This window comes from Cyphomyrmex costatus, unplaced genomic scaffold (genome assembly GCF_001594065.2).
Source record: "Cyphomyrmex costatus isolate MS0001 unplaced genomic scaffold, Ccosl1.0 scaffold51, whole genome shotgun sequence".
Taxonomy (NCBI): domain Eukaryota; kingdom Metazoa; phylum Arthropoda; class Insecta; order Hymenoptera; family Formicidae; genus Cyphomyrmex; species Cyphomyrmex costatus.
The window spans coordinates 2,040,629-2,058,956 of NW_017279354.1; the positions used below are offsets into that span (position 1 = coordinate 2,040,629).

The 18,328-nt window shown below is 35.5% G+C and overlaps 3 protein-coding genes across 4 annotated transcripts in view; 2 read left to right on the forward strand and 1 right to left on the reverse strand.

Annotated features, from left to right (window-relative positions):
- Positions 1–743: 743 nt before the first annotated feature.
- Positions 744–4,833, forward strand: Mdh2 (malate dehydrogenase 2). The gene is made up of 5 exons (XM_018546003.1): positions 744–956; positions 1,757–1,972; positions 2,143–2,415; positions 3,634–3,963; positions 4,362–4,833. Exons 1-5 carry the CDS (start codon positions 882–884, stop codon positions 4,488–4,490), a joined length of 1,023 nt encoding a protein of 340 aa, XP_018401505.1. The 5' UTR covers positions 744–881; the 3' UTR covers positions 4,491–4,833.
- Positions 4,834–5,628: 795 nt separating this feature from the next.
- LOC108778758 (uncharacterized) lies at positions 5,629–9,865 on the forward strand. The gene is made up of 4 exons (XM_018546016.1): positions 5,629–7,415; positions 8,113–8,268; positions 8,377–9,018; positions 9,481–9,865. The coding sequence occupies exons 1-4, from the start codon at positions 5,811–5,813 to the stop codon at positions 9,805–9,807; spliced, it is 2,730 nt and encodes a 909-aa protein (XP_018401518.1). The 5' UTR covers positions 5,629–5,810; the 3' UTR covers positions 9,808–9,865.
- Positions 9,866–11,305: 1,440 nt separating this feature from the next.
- Positions 11,306–18,328, reverse strand: part of 14-3-3epsilon (tyrosine 3-monooxygenase/tryptophan 5-monooxygenase activation protein epsilon) — an 11,406-nt gene continuing 4,383 nt past the window's right edge. Inside the window, exons 2-5 of one of the 2 annotated variants that reach the window (XR_001940858.1) lie at positions 15,754–16,060; positions 14,649–14,992; positions 13,597–13,700; positions 11,306–13,388 (exon numbers count right to left, since the gene is read on the reverse strand). Coding sequence is in view for 1 of the 2 variants with exons in the window: in XM_018546074.1 (XP_018401576.1) it covers positions 13,333–13,388; positions 14,649–14,992; positions 15,754–16,060 (707 nt within the window). In the remaining variant the exon portion in view is untranslated. The remainder of the gene's footprint in view (positions 13,389–13,596; positions 13,701–14,648; positions 14,993–15,753; positions 16,061–18,328) is intronic. The other variant, XM_018546074.1, reaches the window with a different exon arrangement.

The window sequence follows — 18,328 nt, forward strand, 5'->3', positions numbered from 1 at the left end:
ATTTCAAATTATCACCATTTAGTAAATCTTATTTAGTGAATCTTCTTTATTTATGCGTAAGGTTCAGCATTTCCAGATTTGAAGCGAAATGATTTTCTAATTCTAAGTTTATGTACTATATATTAGTATTCATATAGAAATTCCAAGTTACATTCAATTCTCTGTATTTTTTAATAATAAATCAAAGAAAATAATGATAATTTTGTGATAAGGAAACAGAATTCGGAACATAAAACTTCGATCATAGATCTTACCAAGTAAACGAGTCAGTTTATTAAAATAATTTTTTCGTGACTCAAGTGAAAAATAGAAAGTTTTTAAATACGTGTCAAATTTATAAAAATTCAAAACCTTATTTTTTGATAAATTGCAATTTTTATCTTTTTCATTCGAGTTACGAAAAATTCATTTTAATGTAATTTAAACGTGAAATTCTTTTTCGTAACTTAATTACATAATTATCGCATGGGAAATGATTGTCAATAACGTTTAAATTATGTTAAACTTACCTGAGTAAGAATTTCAATTTACTTTGATGTTTGGAATCTGCTCATCTGCTGAAGCGTTTGAAAGAAGTACACAATTTTATGTATGTGTTGGTTGTGCACGTACAGGTTAACTCACTAACATAATCGTAGGGTCCCAAAACATGGCGTCGAAACTTCTGACCAATCGCGAGCGACGCCGCTGATGGCTTAACTCTTACTAGAGGAACTCTACTTTCAGTGAGAGCGCCACCGACTGCCAGTGAGTTTTTCGTCACGAAGGTCACGCCGTCACGCGAGTGCCTTTGAGATATATCGGACGTGAGAGGTGAGAGTGTTAAATTCTTCTCGCGAAAATCTTCACGACCATTTGACGTGACGTCCACTGCCGCCGACATGCTGCCTCGATTCATTAGGCCCGTTGTAAATGTCACTCAGCAAGGTGCGAAACTATTATCCACGAGCGCCACGGTAAAGTATCATTACAGTGAACCATAAAACTTTTTAAGTAATCTGTGTCTTCTGAAAATCAGTAAGAAATTAATTATCATTAATATACACCGTGCGAATAATGTGTAACATTTTACTACCTTATGTTGCGAGATATCCCATGTGCGAATTAGCGATTCAGTGGAGCGATAAATCCACTTTTAAAAAAGTAATCCTTCAGGGGATCTTGTTTCTCATGTAAATCTGTATCGACGACATATTCTTTTTTTATATAGACAGACATATATATATATATATATAAATATGCAATATTAGCATATAAGGTGCTGGTTATATTCATGTTGCTATATCTCGTGGGATCATTGGTTCATATAATGAGTACGAATCTCCAATGACCTTTGACGACACATATATGGCGGGAGAGATACCGCTTGTCACCTATCGTACATCATTGAACTACAAGTGCCGCAATCATAATCGGAGCACCGTTATGCAACTGCAAATTAAATATTCGGCTCCAATACTCTTGACATGTTACGTTAGTCCATAACGTGTTCAAACCTGATTGCGAGAAAAGAATAATTCCGATGCTTTATTATATATATATATTTTTACAAATCCTTTATATAAAGAAAAGTTACAAAATAAATTAAATAAAAACAGATGTAAATTGGACAAATTTTTAAGCATTAATTGCAAATACAATTAAAAAAATTTAACAGAATATTACTTTAATTCTTAACTAAATTTCATGCCTGCATTGAGTTCTAGGCAAATTGTTTTTTCAAAATGTTAAAATTCTAATTGTATTCTTTTTGCAGCGCGATGCAAAAGTCAGTGTCATGGGAGCAAGCGGTGGCATTGGACAGCCACTGTCTTTGCTTCTCAAACAGTCTCCTCTTGTTACGGAATTATCGCTATACGATATTGTAAACACACCTGGTGTCGCTGCCGATCTTTCACATATGAATACTCCTGCAAAAGTTAAAGCCTATAATGGTCCGGAGCAGCTCAAAGATTCTCTTAAAGGTGCTCAGGTATGCGTTATTATGATATTAAAGATTATATTAGCATTTGTGTGATAGAGTTTACAATATAGATATTTAAAAAAATGTTATTTTTATACCTTTTATTTAACTCGTTAGATTAAAATTAATCGATCTCGTTTTGAATTTTCATGATTTATTTATTTATGTTTTGTTTTTAGGTTGTTATTATACCTGCGGGTGTTCCACGCAAACCAGGCATGACACGTGATGATCTGTTTAATACGAATGCCTCCATCGTCCGAGATCTTGTCGCTGCGGTGGCCGAAGTTGCGCCAAAGGCTTTTGTAGCAATCATCTCAAATCCAGTTAACAGCACAGTACCAATCGCGAGTGAAGTGCTACAGAAGGCGGGTGTCTATGATCCTAACCGCGTTTTCGGAGTGACTACTTTGGATATTGTTAGGGCAAACACATTCATCGCGGAAGCTAAGGTATTCAATATAGTAATGTACACAAAATAATCTTTAACTTATGAATAAGTAAACGTTTTAATTTATATTATCGACACAAGCAAAATTATCTCGTCATATATGTTCTAAAAGTCATCACTATAGCAACCATAATAAATTAAGACTTCATCTGTTTTGATAAATATGTTTCAATTACATTTGTTTTTTTACCTGTTTCTCAAGTACAAACATTCAGCTTCAGATTGTTCTGTATGCAAAGGATTAAATATGATAATACACACAATATACATATGTATAATACAAGAAAAATTTATAAAATTTAACGATGTTTGCGCGATGAAGGTAATATTTGATTGGAGATTTTGTCAAATATTTTTATGTGTGTGTGTAAATTTTTTACGTTTTTCCAGTTTAACTCTTAACTGATGGTTACCAGGGGTCCACAGAATCCTAAAAAAGTTTAAGGCTTTATATTTCTAAAAAAAGGAGTCACATTCTTATATATATAAAATAAATAAACACTCTTATATTAAATAAATATTTTATATATATTGACTTTACACTGTTATTTTTAAAAACAGTTTGCTTTATTATTTAGAATAAATACCTTTTTTAGAACGTATAGACTATTGCACTATTTTTTTTTTTAATAAAAATATCTGTAGAGTCATAAATTTTTATCAAGAAATATTAAAAATTAAAATAGTTATGGTTTTTTTGTTAAAAAAAAATGACGCATTTTTCAAGATCGCACTTGTACGTTGCGATTTTTTTTTAATATATTAAAATTGAAATTTTTTAAAAGCGCCATTGCATTTCCATGCAGTGTTTAAAGTATGTTTAGTAATTTGTGAGTTTAAAGAACAAAAGCTGTAAATACGACAATCAGTTACAAGTCTCTCAGTTGGGAGTCATTTTGCCCTCTGCCTGACCGACATAAGATCTCAAGAAGTGTGACCACGGCGAATTAAACATATTGCGCCTTGATCGAGATCCTCTTTACTCATTTGTGTTAAACATTTCTCGATTTATTTTCAATATTGTTTACAAAATTTATTCTTTGTTTTTAACATATATATATAAATGTAATAAATAATTAAAAAACTCCGAATGCAATAGTATATTAATTTTTATTCAATGGCATATTGAATTGAGACGATAAATACATCGCTGTATTTTCCATCTTTCGTCGAAAAAGAAAATAAGATTGTTAAGATACCGATAATATTGGTTTTTTAGGGCCTTGATCCAATGAAAGTCAACGTGCCAGTCATTGGTGGACATAGTGGCATCACTATTATCCCGTTAATCTCGCAGTGCACGCCGTCGGTTTCTTTCCCGGATAATCAGCTGAAAGCGCTTACCGAGAGGATTCAAGAAGCCGGTACCGAAGTCGTTAAAGCTAAAGCAGGAACTGGATCCGCGACTTTGTCCATGGCTTTTGCCGGCGCACGATTTGGTCTTTCATTAATAAGAGCGTTAAATGGGGAAACGGGTATCATCGAGTGCTCATACGTCAAATCGAATGTCACTGATGCCAAATATTTTTCTACACCAATACTTTTGGGCGTAAGTATAATAGATATAAAAATAAACTGCTTAACACCGCATTAACACGTGTGCTATCATACACTTTGAAAAGAAATAATAACTTTAAATAAAACAGTATCTCCTTTTCATATACATGATTTGTTTTTTTTAATCAATATAAAAATAAAATTTTTATTATGTTATCTGTTTTTAAAATAATATGACGTATACAATTCAATTATTGTTTTACATCATGTTATATTTTATAACGTATATATTTTGAGAGAGAGAGAGAGAGAGAGAGAGAGAGAGAGAAAGTATTCAAAAATTTCTTACCATTACTATTCTAAATAAAAATATACAAAATATGTTTTACTTTACATAATTACATCATCATAAAAGATGAAAATTTTTATTTGGATTATTTCAAATTTCAGCAAAATGGAATTAAGGAGAATTTGGGATTAGGTAAACTAAGCAGCTTTGAACAGAAATTGCTGGACGCTGCCATCCCGGAACTTAAGAAAAATATTCAAAAGGGAGAAGAATTTGTAAATAAAAAGTGAGGTCTCTGTCTGGCCTAGTTGGATAGAGCGTGATCTCTGGAATTTCGTGTGATGAGACTTGCCGGCCTTCGTTGCTCGCTTTATAATCATGATAAATTATCACAACAATTGAAATTTTTCAATCGTGGAAAGCGTAATAGTCTGTGAATGTATCTTCCATTTCTCTTGAACTGTTGATATGCATGTTAAAAATGTAGAATTGCAGACTGATTGTCGAATACTAAGATCATGTAGTATAAGTGAAATATATAAATGAGAGATACAGAAATTATAGAAAAAAATATCTGTAATAAGAAATTATGTAAAATAAGGAATAAAAAATTGGACTTTTAAAATTGGTATATTTGCTCGAGCAATTTCTTGTGTACGATGTATTAGGAAATATTTGAATAAACGCTCTTTCGATTAAACGTAAGAAAGTTTCTTTCTCTTTTATCACATATTTTTATATTTGTATTTAATTTGTGATGATATTACTATTCTAGTTCTGTTCATAATTGTTTCAAGACTGAAAAAGATTTCGGCACGCGGTTTGCAATTTATATATATCTACGTATATAAATTGATCCACTTAGATCGCACGCACAAATATAGGATTTCTCTTATTTAATTAGTTTTATATTTATCCTCTATCGTAAATTAAATTTAAGTTCAAATTTTCTTCGGATGAAAGTTGGTATATATTGTGACATTGACAATCAGATTTCATGAATTTATTTTAATGCCCAATTTCTTCACCTCTAAATAACTTTATCCAGGAAATATCTCGTAGAATAGAATGAAGATATCTCCTGGATAAAGTTATCCGCAATTTATTTGAAAGTGAAGAAATTGAGCACATAAATCGATTTTAAACAGAGGATTCTATACAAGAAGATATATTTAAATACAATGAGAAATTATTGTTTCTACTAATATAGTTTCATCTTACTTTCGGTTCAATTAACTTTTTATCTTTTTCAAGTTCTAAGTTTCAAGTAAGTTGAATCGAGATTAAATAAAGTTAATCTGCATTTTGTAGAAACGGACATTAACCGATAGATTTATACGCGCATGACGGGAAGTTACGTATTATCGTATGTAAATACTGAACCACAATAATACGCAAGTAGACAACCTTGAGGTGGATAGTAACGAACTCTGAAGCGTGGATACAATAATAAATTCGTCTCCGCAATTCGTACGAAAGTGTAGCGCAAAAACGCGCTTTCAAGTCTGATTAAATCACGCAATTTTAAAAAAAGAGTGCAGACATATATTAGTTCATCACGAGACGATCTTGGATAGAGTACACAGTGATTATCCGAACATAAATATTTCATGACGAGACGCCGGCATAAACGATCACAGAAGAAGGCCAAGTTTCCGAAGGTGCAGGAATCTTCTCAAAAAAATGTTCGGGCGAGATTCTTTGATCGGAGAAATAAAGATAAAGAAACAAGCGATGTTTCGCATCCGTATCAATGTTCTCCGGAATCAGTGCTGTTCGAATCACCTCACGTGGACACGCTCTGCGGTAATAAGCTCAGTCCGGAGATCATTTCCAAACAACCTAGGACGAAATTGGAGAGCTTCAAAAACGATTCGAAAATCGAGAGCGCTGCGCGAATGATGGAGCAATCGAGTCCGATTTCGTCCAAGTATTGCGAGTCGAAGTTTCAGAATTACGATTTTAAGCACGATACCAAGTACATAAATGATTATTCTAATTTAGAAAATCGTGGACACAGGCGAGATGCTATCAAATCGATCGCCAGCGACTCGTTTGATCTCACGAAGAAATATTCGTTCTGTTTATCGTCCTTGAGCAATAAGATAAACAACGCGACGAATAGAACGGCCGATGTAACACATGATGAGGGATCCTCGAATACCGTTAATGAAGAGGCCTATCGAAATATTTCGAGGTCAGCGATATTTCGCTCTAATTTGTTATCCCAATCGCGTAACGACGATGATCACTTATGCATTTTCGCAAATGTCCCAGAATCTGCAAATTTCAATGAACAACGATCTCCCAGCTCGAATCAACGAGATGATCACTACAGTATATTTGAAACGATGAACGATTGTTATTTGTTAGACAAGACGCTTTCGATGAACGACAATCTCATGCGCGAAATGAATAGCTATCTGCAGGACGAGCAGTCGTCGACGATCATCGTCAACAAATTGGAGACGGATTGCATCTCGGAATCCCCACATTTTGAGATTTTATGCGAGACCGACGAGCGAAGCGAGCTTCGTAAATCCGTCGGTGGGTCTGACGATGGATTGCGAAATAATTCAGGTAAAAACAAGAGGAGGACATCGAGTGACAATAAAAAATTCGACGTCGTGCTCGAGAAGATTGGCGAACGTTTGACAGCAAATTGGCGTGAGTTTCGAAAGATCTTCGCGTATCTGCGGCGAGTGCAGAACAGGAAAACTCGCGATGACGACGCAGTCGAAAGCAGCGAGTACTTGTTACACAAGTATAGGAGGTTCCCCTACATCTCTGCCTCGACATTGTCCCTGCCCTCCATGTTTTGCACATCTACTTCGCCGAGGAGATTGAACCATCATGAATCAGGCGAATGCGAAAGATCCAAATCATTGAAGCGAGAAGCCAGGAACAGAGAAATTCCACCGGAACCCACGACGCCTCGCATCGGATTGATGAAACGCTGTCGCCGGACGACCTTGACATTCGAAGATGAGGACGAAGGAGAGACGGCCAGTCATCGGCAACCGGCAACTCGCGCGGATATCATGGATCCGCTTTCGGAAATGAAGAAGGACGAGGAGCGTTCACTTTTGTTAGATTTGTCGTCGTTCTATGAAATGCGTCCTCAAAATGATCAAGACAGCCGCTTCCCAGAATCAACGACCACTTCCAACATCGAAATATCTGGTCGTGATTGTCCTAACGACTCTCTGCAAAAAGTATACATCATAATATGATTTCAAGTAAAATAGTATATATATATAAAGTAATAAATAAAGAGTATTTCTCATTTATATGGGTCGTAATTCAATATAATATGCATTGAGGAAAAATAGAAATTATTTTACATGAAATTTTACTAAATTGTGCCTTATATTTTCGGGTTCTTGATTGAAGAGTTGTTGCGCGTGAGATTTACAAAACTTATCCTCATGATAATTCGAAATTTCTTTCTCTATGTTTTCGAATAATTAGACAGAATATCATTGGAACGGCTCTCGTAATCACCAGGCACCCCAAATGGTTCGAGATACTCCTAGCCACATTTTTCGACGAAGAACCATTACCCGCACGATAATCACATGGCTGATCGCTATCAGTATTTGGCTGATAAAGAAATTGCTGCATCTTATAAACGTCGTAAGTTTTTTAGAATTTGTTTGAAATGAGAGTTATTCCTGTTTCCTCACTGCAGCCATATTGAATTACAGTCGAATTGTTCTATTCTTAACATATTCAAATCGCGGACGAATCCATATTCTTAGAAAAGTTTTTTTAATCATAGAAGTAATTTTATAAATAACTTTAATTACATATATATGTCTCTGTACATATAAATATTTTTTTACTTTTAGTCTTTTACTTGTAAGGTGTCTGCTATTTTAGGTAAAATTGATAATCAAATTTTTTTTACAGGGTTACAAGAAACTACAACAGAAATTGATCGTCTCACCTTTATCAAGTTCTTGGGCAAAAAAATTTGATCATCTGGTGGAAACAATGCGTTCCGAAAAGGAAACGCTGCATGTAATGTCGGAAAGGATGACGCGACTTTCGGAAGATTTTGACCAGGTAAAATTACTTTCAAAGTAAAAGTTAAAAATTATTTATTACTTGATTCTATATCGTGAGACTGAATTTAAGATTCTTATTTCTTTACGAATTTTTGTTCTGTCGTAGATACGAACAAATACCGAAACCACTCTTAATGCTTTGACAACCAATGTGAACATCTTTCGTGAAACTAGTAAAAAAATGACGGAAGATAATACGGCAATGCTTTTGGAGTTAAAGAAATTGCGTGAAACGTTAGAGGAATCTCGACTGAAATCTTCGCAACAGATTCCCTTACCTACTTCGTGTCCTTCTCGTTCACTTCCGTCTCCTCCTCCACTTTTACCTCCTTCTCCAATTTCATCTTTTCCTTCTTCTTCTTCCTCTCCTTCTCCTCCTCTTCCTTTACCGCTGTCCTCCTTAGAATTTCATCCACTACCACCACCATCTCCTCCTCCTCCTCCACCACCACCATCACCACCACCTCCTCCTCCTCCTCCTCCACCATCTCCGTTACCTCTTTCATTTCCTTCAAAAGCGCACACCACGGAATCAAAACCTTCAATACCACCCCCACCTCCGCTTCTCCCTTCAGTTTCCTTGCAATCTCAAATGCCGTTGATATTACCGACGACTCCTAACAGTAGCAGAAGTAGCAAGAATAGAACACCCACAAGAAAGTGTTCCACGCCATTGTACAATAGGCCTAGGATTACCGTCGAGGACTTACTGAAAGTCACCCTGAAAAAGGCTCCACAAACTATCAAAGTATTGTTTAAACTCTGCAAATTAGTAAAATTTCATCCATTACGATAAATTTCCAAGAATATCAAATATGTACGTGTGTGATTGCTTTAGATCTCATGAGATTTTTATCTTCTGAATTAATGAATGCAAATCATGCGAGAATTAATCTGAAGTTTGATTAGAATAGATTCATAAAAAATCAGATCGCGTATCACAAAAAGTTGTAATCCTCTAGCACTCTTCCATTTTAAAGGAATCTTCGACTGTTTAGAGATTAAAAATAAGTATACCAAAAAGAATTTTTAATTGTAATGTAAACAAAACTTGTTTTTTTAAATTTTGTTTGTGTCCTTGTTAAATGAAAAATTAATACGCTGACGTGTGTGCGAAGAATTAAGTTTTTTTTAAATATAATTCAATATTCATTTATACTTAATAACAGAGTATAAAAAATAAAAAATTGTTCTATTCCATACATTTCAGGAAAACAGACGGAACACTGTACCAGGCCCAAGAGGTCCGGTCGTGTCTTTGGAAATGTTGCGCAACGTAAAGCTGAAATCTGCAAAGCGTAAATCTAACGATCAAAGCGGAAGATCTCCCAGAAACGGCCGAATCGTTAAAAACCGGATTGCGTCAAATATCAATCTCTCGCCGATTTTAACTGGTTCGGAGGGCAATTTGGAGCGCATCCTACGACGAGTGAATCTAAACAGACCGAGGAGACTCTTGTCCAGCTCAAGCAGCTTCACAAGGGAGAAATCGTTGGAAACATTGACTTACAGCCAATCACAATCCACGCTTGAATGACCACATTATTACGTATGGATTGTGACATCAGAAACAAGAAATTTGTAAATTATAGAATTGTTAAAGAAAACTTGCGATATACATTGAAATAATTTAGTTGCTTGCATATCATAAATGTATTATGATTTATCATATTTAAGAACTTTATAAAGATTTATGAAGAGAGACAATTTATATAAAAAAAGAACTTTTTATCAACTTGTATTATTAAATATAAGTATATTGATAAAGAAAAATTAAAAAAAATGAATTCATTATGATATGTAAGACACAAAATTAAATTCTCGTTTCTGATGTCATAAGCGTTCCATTGCACGCATTTTTTTTTAATATACTGTGAACAATAAAATATTTCATGCACATTATGCGTGCAACAGAACGCAGTCATAAGATAATATGACTACAATGAAAGACCAAAAGTCCAAAATTTAAATTATATAATACAGACGTATGACATATTCGTCATATAAAATTAAAATATCTAATTTATATATATTCAAATATTTAATATTAAATTAATATTTAACACAAGAGCTTTAAAGCTCTTTGCTGCGAAATTTTTCTACAATTGGCTGGCCGAAAATTTAAATCAATCTCTTAATAAAACTGTGACCAAGGCATAGATTTATAATTACTTTATTTGTAGCTTTCTTGTGTGTGGTTTTACAGAAAAAAAAGATTGTATCCGGTGTATTCGCATCGACTGTAATACAGAGCGTAAGAACGCATGCGGATCCAAGAATGTAAAATCAATTCCTCCGAACGATGATGAAAAAAAGCATTGTTGTTTCACACTATTAATTGTTAATAGCGATTAGTTTTTATCGAAATCAATAAAATCGAACAAATTTAAAGGTGATTTAGAGTTTTTTTTTTTTTTCTCGAAATAATCCAGATGGTCTCCGATTTATATTGTACAAATGTATAACCGGATGTTGCCCCAAAAGGGGCTAATAATTCATCGGCGTTCAGAGATTGCTACCACCATTCGTTGCCACCTGACGCGTTTCTGTTTTTTTTTTTTGTTTTTATGTAGCTAAATCCTTAAAACACTTTGCCGCACAGATACATGCTATGTACTTGAGAAATATATTTATATATATGCGCTTGCGTTTTACAGCCTACGACGGCATCCGCCTCGCTCCGCAGTTCTTAATTTAGAGCTCTGTTTACCTTGCACACAGTTTTCGCGCGATTTAATCTTCTCGATTATAATCGACTCGATCATGTCATATACTCGAGTTAATGCTACCCGAGTTACTCGGATGACCCCCCGCGTCGAAATTATTTTTCTTCATTTCTTTTTCTCCTTCTCTTTAGCCTACTTATTACGTTCTTACAATTACATTCGCAAATAGGTATACTTATACTTACTTTACGAGAGCCGGTTGATATTATTTTGAATTATTTCTCATAACGTGTTTCATTTATAACATTATCAATTTTATCGTTACGATACCTAAATACAGGGGCACGATGGACACCAATTATTTTCTGCTTTTTCGTCTTCCTCGCGGAGGCTGCGGTCCGCGTTTTTCTCGCCAAATTATGCTTTTCTTGTTGTTGCCGAACGCCCTCACTTCTCTGCTGCGCTTAAACTCGGCGTCTCCTCTCCGTCACGTTATCAGCGAGAAAACTGAGTGAGCTTATAAATGGATTTTGGTAGTTCTAGCTATATAATAAGTAGATAAGTTTAATGCGTAAAATGGTCAGTAACTAGCTAAGCTTACCTCATCGATCTGAAGAAAGGATACTTTTCACTGTAAATCTCTACGATCCCGACAGACTCCTCATTATAAGAACAATGGAATGTTTCAACGTAAAAAGTCGATGGAATGGCTCGTCGATGAATCGGCGAATGGATAATTACAAATACTGATTCCGACTATCGTCCATCCGGAAGGGAAGGACGAGGATAGAAGAAATATGAATATATTTATAATAAGTATATATAGAGCGTAAATTGCGTGTGTAAATGTGCGGGTGGAAAAAGTCGGGGTACAGTCATTTATTTTCTGTTCTTATACCACAGCAATCGATATTTAGTTTACACAACGGGCGTATGAAAACGTACAACCACATTACAGACTAGCTAGATAGTTACTTTGTTTGCTGTGAGTAACGTAACGCGCTAAAAAGGCTCACCTACGATAACGTAATCTTTTTCATTTTCCCCCTTCTTTCTTTTTTTTCACTTTTTTTTTTATCACGACGCTGCTCATCGAGCTGACGCGATGGGACGCATTTACCTCGGAAGAGTTGCGTAAAAGAACCGAAAATTAAAAGATTGCCGTAAGAGAATTTCGATGATACGCCTTATCGCTTCTCGCTCGTGTCACAGAGCTCCTTCGCGACGCGGTCTCCATTCGAAAACTCACAAAATCAGACGTTATTGCATTTGACGAGGTACAGAGGGTGGGAGATGGGGAGAAGGAGACAATCGAAGTAAGCACATTCTCTTCTCCTCAGCTCGGCTATGCCAAGAATCCATGCATTTAAAAGTTTTTCTTTTTGGTTATCTATAACATTACAATTGTATCGAATCTTGTTGGAAGTACATATCTATTACAGGATACAAGCTCGAAAGCGAGGTCCGTCTTGACAACTGACAATGAGGGCGCCGCCGTTATTTCCGTAAAGAGAGAGAGAGAGAGAGAGAGGGAGAGAGAGAGAGGGGGAGGAAGGGAGAGAGGACACGTGCAAATTATCTTCGAAATAAATCAATTTACACGCTAATAAACACCGTAATAATTACAGTACGTGTGTAATAAAATATCGTGCGCATAGTAAAGAAAAAAAAAAAAAAAGGCGAGGAACGAAAAGGAGGAGATTGGAAGAGGAGAACTCCAGGTGGAGATGTAAAAACGGACAGTCATGTAAATATATCCCGATATGACGTGCAATCCATACGCCTTTTTGTTCCTCTTTCACTATTGTAAAACATAGGAATAGGACATATAATTCGTTCTGATTCACTGTGACGGAAATCAAATCTGAATTGCCGAGACTAAACCGACCGGCGCGCCGGAATCGACATCGGCTCGACGTTCTCGACGTCGTTCGCACATCTATCGGACGCATACAAAGTGCAAATACGACGTTTTCTCTCGATACGCAAAAACGGGGCAACAGAAAAGTGCCTTTACTCCTAAATGCTTTGCAGTCTCTCTATTTACCGCAGGATGCATGTCCTTTTGTCTCGTTACTTTCTGCGTGTTCTGTAACTCAATTGTATGTATATGTACGTAATATAATGCCGGATGAACTGAATGATTTATTTATTATTAATTATTAATGTTGTTGTTGTTGTATTTTGTTGTCACTGCTGCTGCTGCTTTGTTTTGAAGTAATCATACAGTGCGTGCTTTTTTTTAAAGGGTCACGCAAATTTCTAAAGATCTCCCCTTCCCACCCCGAACTGCCACCTGCTGAATTGGTTTTTTTTCTTTTGCTTACGAGTTATTTAAGAGTTTTTTCTTGTGTCTCAGTTTTATATGCGCAAGATAACACTCACTACAGCTAGAGTTACGATACGTCCTGATCTTCCACATCCTGCAGCTGCTCCTTTTGTTCAGCTTCGCCTGCGCAACAAAAATACGAAATATGTCAGTGAATAATCTAGTTGAACGCACCTAAACAATGCATATCAGATAAATTGTGTTTGATAATAATGAAGCAAAAAAAATTTGATGAAATAATTTTAAATAAATTCAATTTGTGTGACATTTTTTTCATTTTTTATTTCTCTTAATACTGACGATTGTATATGGTAAGTATTACGTCGCTCACCAAGTGCAGACATGATGGGAGGATGAGGACGATAGGAAAAGGTATCTATGTTCAGGCATCGTGGGTATCAACAGCAGTATCGTCTTGTTGATCAGACTCGGACTCTGAATTACAAAGTAATAATTCCGTGTTCGAAAATCGCACAATTTGCGATTTCTTACAAGTTAAAATAAATAAAAAAACAAGCTTTAAAACCGAAATATAAATATATGAACGAGAGCAACAGAAAGTTCAGAATATCTCACGGTCTTAATTTTATTGATTATTCTCTAACATTTTTTCATAAATTCGAGATCGGTATTTCTTCAGAAAGATATTAAATCATCCATAATTCCTATATTATTAAGTATTAAAAGTTTATAAAAAATTTTTAATCAATTTATTAAGTAGCTTCATGCAGTAAATACGTAACTTTTTTAAAGAATCATTTTTAGGTCACTTTTAGAAAAAATCTTTTTGCATAAAATAAAAAATATGAACTTATATTTTCAACTATGAGGCGGAGACCACAAATAAAATTCACATGTAAGCCGCAAGTTGCGCATCACTGATTTAATAAATCGCCTCGTATATCAAATTACAAAACACTAATTTAGAAATCTATTAAGAGCAATGTGAAATGAATCTGAATGTAAAACCTGTTTCCTCAATTTTTCAATAATTTTATTTGCAATTTTCAAATAAGAATATTATTTACTTTATTCCAGTAGGAATGAAACATCTAGGAGTAAAAAGACCACAATTGGAATTATAAATCTAAAAATAGTTCCTTTTTTATGTTGTTTCTAGAATTATTAATAAAAGTTTCAATATTCATTGAAAAAGTTTCTCATCTTCTATACTTCTAATCATGAGAAAGCACGAGCTTCTGAGACACTTTAAGTAAATTACGTGAGATGAGAGTGTCCAAGATAAAATCATTTTATCAGAATGCATGGTATTCATCTGTGTCGATCGATCAAGAACAGGCAGAGTACGTCGCACAACGCGTTCTAGCGTAATCAAAACATCCCTATGGCGGTTTTGCCTCTGTAATTAAGTAGGACACTAACCGTCTCCCTGCATATCCGACGTCCATAGGGTGAGGTTGTCCCTGAGGAGTTGCATTATAAGGGTAGAATCTTTGTAGCTCTCCTCAGACAGCGTATCCAGTTCGGCGATCGCATCGTCGAAGGCCGCCTTCGCTAAGCGGCATGCTCTGTCAGGACTGTTGAGGATCTCATAATAGAACACGGAGAAATTGAGCGCTAATCCCAAGCGAATGGGATGGGTCGGCGGTAGTTCCGTCATGGCGATATCGCTCGCTGCTTTGTATGCCACCAGAGAGTTCTCCGCTGCTTCCTTTCTGTCGTTACCGATGGCAAATTCTGCCAAGTAACGATGGTAATCACCTTTCCTAAAAGCACATCAATGGTGGATTAACAGCAATTCGTATCGAGATATGATGCAGTTATTCAACAGTTTGTTACACAATTAAAAAATAAAATATATATATATATAAGTAAAAGAAATAATATAAAGAAACAAATCACCTTTTATTTAGTGTTAGGTAAAAATACAACATGTGTCAACAAGTAATGTATATTGTCTTTATGAGCAAGATTTTATTAAGAACCACTACAATATAAAGAATTGTAGATCCTTATAATGCTTAATTGTATTTTTGAGCTTATTGTTATAATTTTTATGTAAATAATATATCAAAAAATGGAAAATTATATAAAAAATTATATTTATTATAAAATAAGTAATATAAGTAATAATACGGCTCTATATGTATAAAACAATATAAATATAAAGAGGGCAAAGAGCCAAATAAATTAACGAATTAATTAATTTAAACAATCATACAAACGTTTCGACTCCTATCGGGTCATTTTCAATATCACAAAAAAATTATGAAATATTATAAATTAAAATAACAATTGCATTCTTCATTATATATATATACATATATATAGGTATAAATATTCTCAAATGTTGGTATTGTAAGCATAATTAATCCTTGTAAAAAAAAAAAAAAGTATTATATTTATAATACTAAAATTGTGTTCATAAATAAAATAATTGAAATTTTTTGTTCCAAAAATACAAAATAATAGCTAACAGATTAATGTTTTACGGATAATTGCGTAAAATATACGAATAAATTCTTACATTTTATAATAGAAGACTTTGGATTCTCCCGTAGAAGCACACGGTATCAAGTGCTTATCCAAGACGCCGAGGATATCGGCGCAAATATCCCTGAGCTCCTTTTCTACTTGAGATCGGTATTGGCGAATCATCTCTAGTTTCCCCTCGGCACCTTTGTTCTCCTCCTTTTGCTCAATGCTCGAGATTATTCTCCAGGAGGCTCTCCTTGCTCCGATCACATTTTTGTACGCTACCGAAAGAAGATTCCTTTCTTCTACGGTAAGTTCTACGTCCAACGAAGCCACTTTCTTCATCGCCTCAACCATCTCTGCAAACAATACCGGCAACCAATATCGTTGATAAAGTTCATCGACTTGTCATACGTATAATACACACGCACGCACGCACGCACACGATACTTAATCATTATATGAAAAATTATAATTAGAGTAAACGTAAAAATTAACCATATGTAAGAAAAATACTCCGTAAAAAAATATAATTCCTTATGACAAAAAATAATTTTTGTTCCGTTAAACATTTGTTTAAACAAATATTAATCCTACGTAATAAAAACAATCTTCGGAATAACGGAAGTCACTTTCTAAGGAGCAAAAATACTGTTTTTATATATAGCTCTTGATGTTTCCGTACGTTGATGGTATATAACATTTTTATCTACTCTCGTGACATTTATAATAATCCTTAAATAGCAAAACTGCCGAAGAGATTCTTAGATTATCAAAGTTCCTATAGAAAAATACACCATTAAATGTCTTAACGATACTGAACAAATTTTTGTCAAAACAATTTGATTGACGATGAAACATGACGAAATATAAAATTACATCATTATTTTATATTCTATAATACGTCTTCCGTGCTTCTCTATGTTTATCCTGTAAAGTTCAGGTTGTCAAAGGATTCCTCGTAAATCATTGTGAAATGAACTCCGTGCCGCTCGTGAACTTGTTCGCTTAAATGGCGTATGGACGTTTGGCCTATAAAATGTTACGTGCCTATCGCGGATGAAAGCGATAGCGCGGAGTGCCTTTGGAGTAAAGGGGATGAACGCGTCGGTATATATTAATCCGCTGCCCCTTGAACTTTGCACGGAAGTCACTAATACGTATATCGACACATATTCGAGCGATATTCGCTTATAAACGTTGCCGTTTTCGGCCTCCAGATATGTTTTTACGGAATACTCTCTCGTGTTTGTTAGGCACGTCTGCCTGGTTCATAACCGACGTATCGCTTTCAGCGTCATTAAGTGAAATATCTAAGAACTCAAACCAACAATTTGCGGCAAAAGAGAAGGAAGTTAATTAGTGAATCAAAGCGAAGAGTACGAGGAAATGTCAAGTGTAACAGCAAAATTATAGAAGGTCATTAAAAGCAAAATAAGATGCAGCAAGCTTCGTAACTCGATTTGAAGCTGCAAATTCGTTACAGTAGAAAGACTCAATCCTACACGTCCCTCGCGACATCGAAACTTCAGTTAATCTCATAAACATCGGATAAATTACAAATGCAAATGTTGACGCTCTGCGACACTCGCAACGGCGGCGATTAAACGTTCGCCTTCTCGTATAGCTTGAAAGATCGGAAGAGAGAAGTCGGAAACTTGTCCTCATCACTTGAAGCTGATATCTCCATTCCAAGTGCGAGCCTGAATTCAAGAAACTTTCCGCCCTCGCGAGTTGCCAGCTGTGCGCTTAAAATGGCACAAGTGGCACGTCGTCGTCATTCTCCCAAACGATGGCGGGGATGAGGGGGTGAGGAGGTAGGAAGGGAAGAGGCCCGGATTCCGGAAATCTGGAGACCCATAATAACGACATAATAACGGCAAAGGGAGGAAGAAAAGACGTAGATCGATGCGTCGCACGCACCGACGTTACCGATCAAGTGGTACCGTCAAGTTCACAGGGGGGTAAATGTGACGTAAAGCGAACGTTACAATGAACACGGTGTGCAGCAACGTAGGATAGCACAGCCAGAGCCAGATCAATACTTTCCTTCTGCTAACCACCCCTTTCCCCCATTCTGTCCTCTTCCTCCTCCTCTTCTTCTTGCCACCTTCTCACCCCTTTGCTCACCCTCCCCCATTCCAACCTACTCTCTGTCTGTTTCTTTCTTCAGCTACCTTCAAAATTCCAGTCGTCCTCCTACACGTTCTAGGAAAGTCATATCGTTATGTCATCTCCACTCAGGCTCTACCCTAGAGACCGATCATGTCGATATCGTACCGTGTTACCTAATATTGAGCTCGAATTTTCGTAATTACCCCGTATATCACGCATAATCAAGATAATCTCAAAAAAAGGGATGATAAACAGTCGATCTGTAGTCATTAGTTTCATTGAATTGATGGACGTTAATTAATCTTAATTTATTTCTGCCCCCTTTTCATGTGCATTTCTCGTAAAGTGACACAAGAGATCTGTGCTTTTTCCATATTCTGCAGGACTGAACTTCTTACATAGTTCATCTTCTATCCTTTTCTATCTAATATGTGAAAAGAAAAAGAAGATGGACCTGCAAAGAAGTTCAGGCCTGGAATATGGAAAAAGAACAGGGGGGGGGGGGGGGGGGG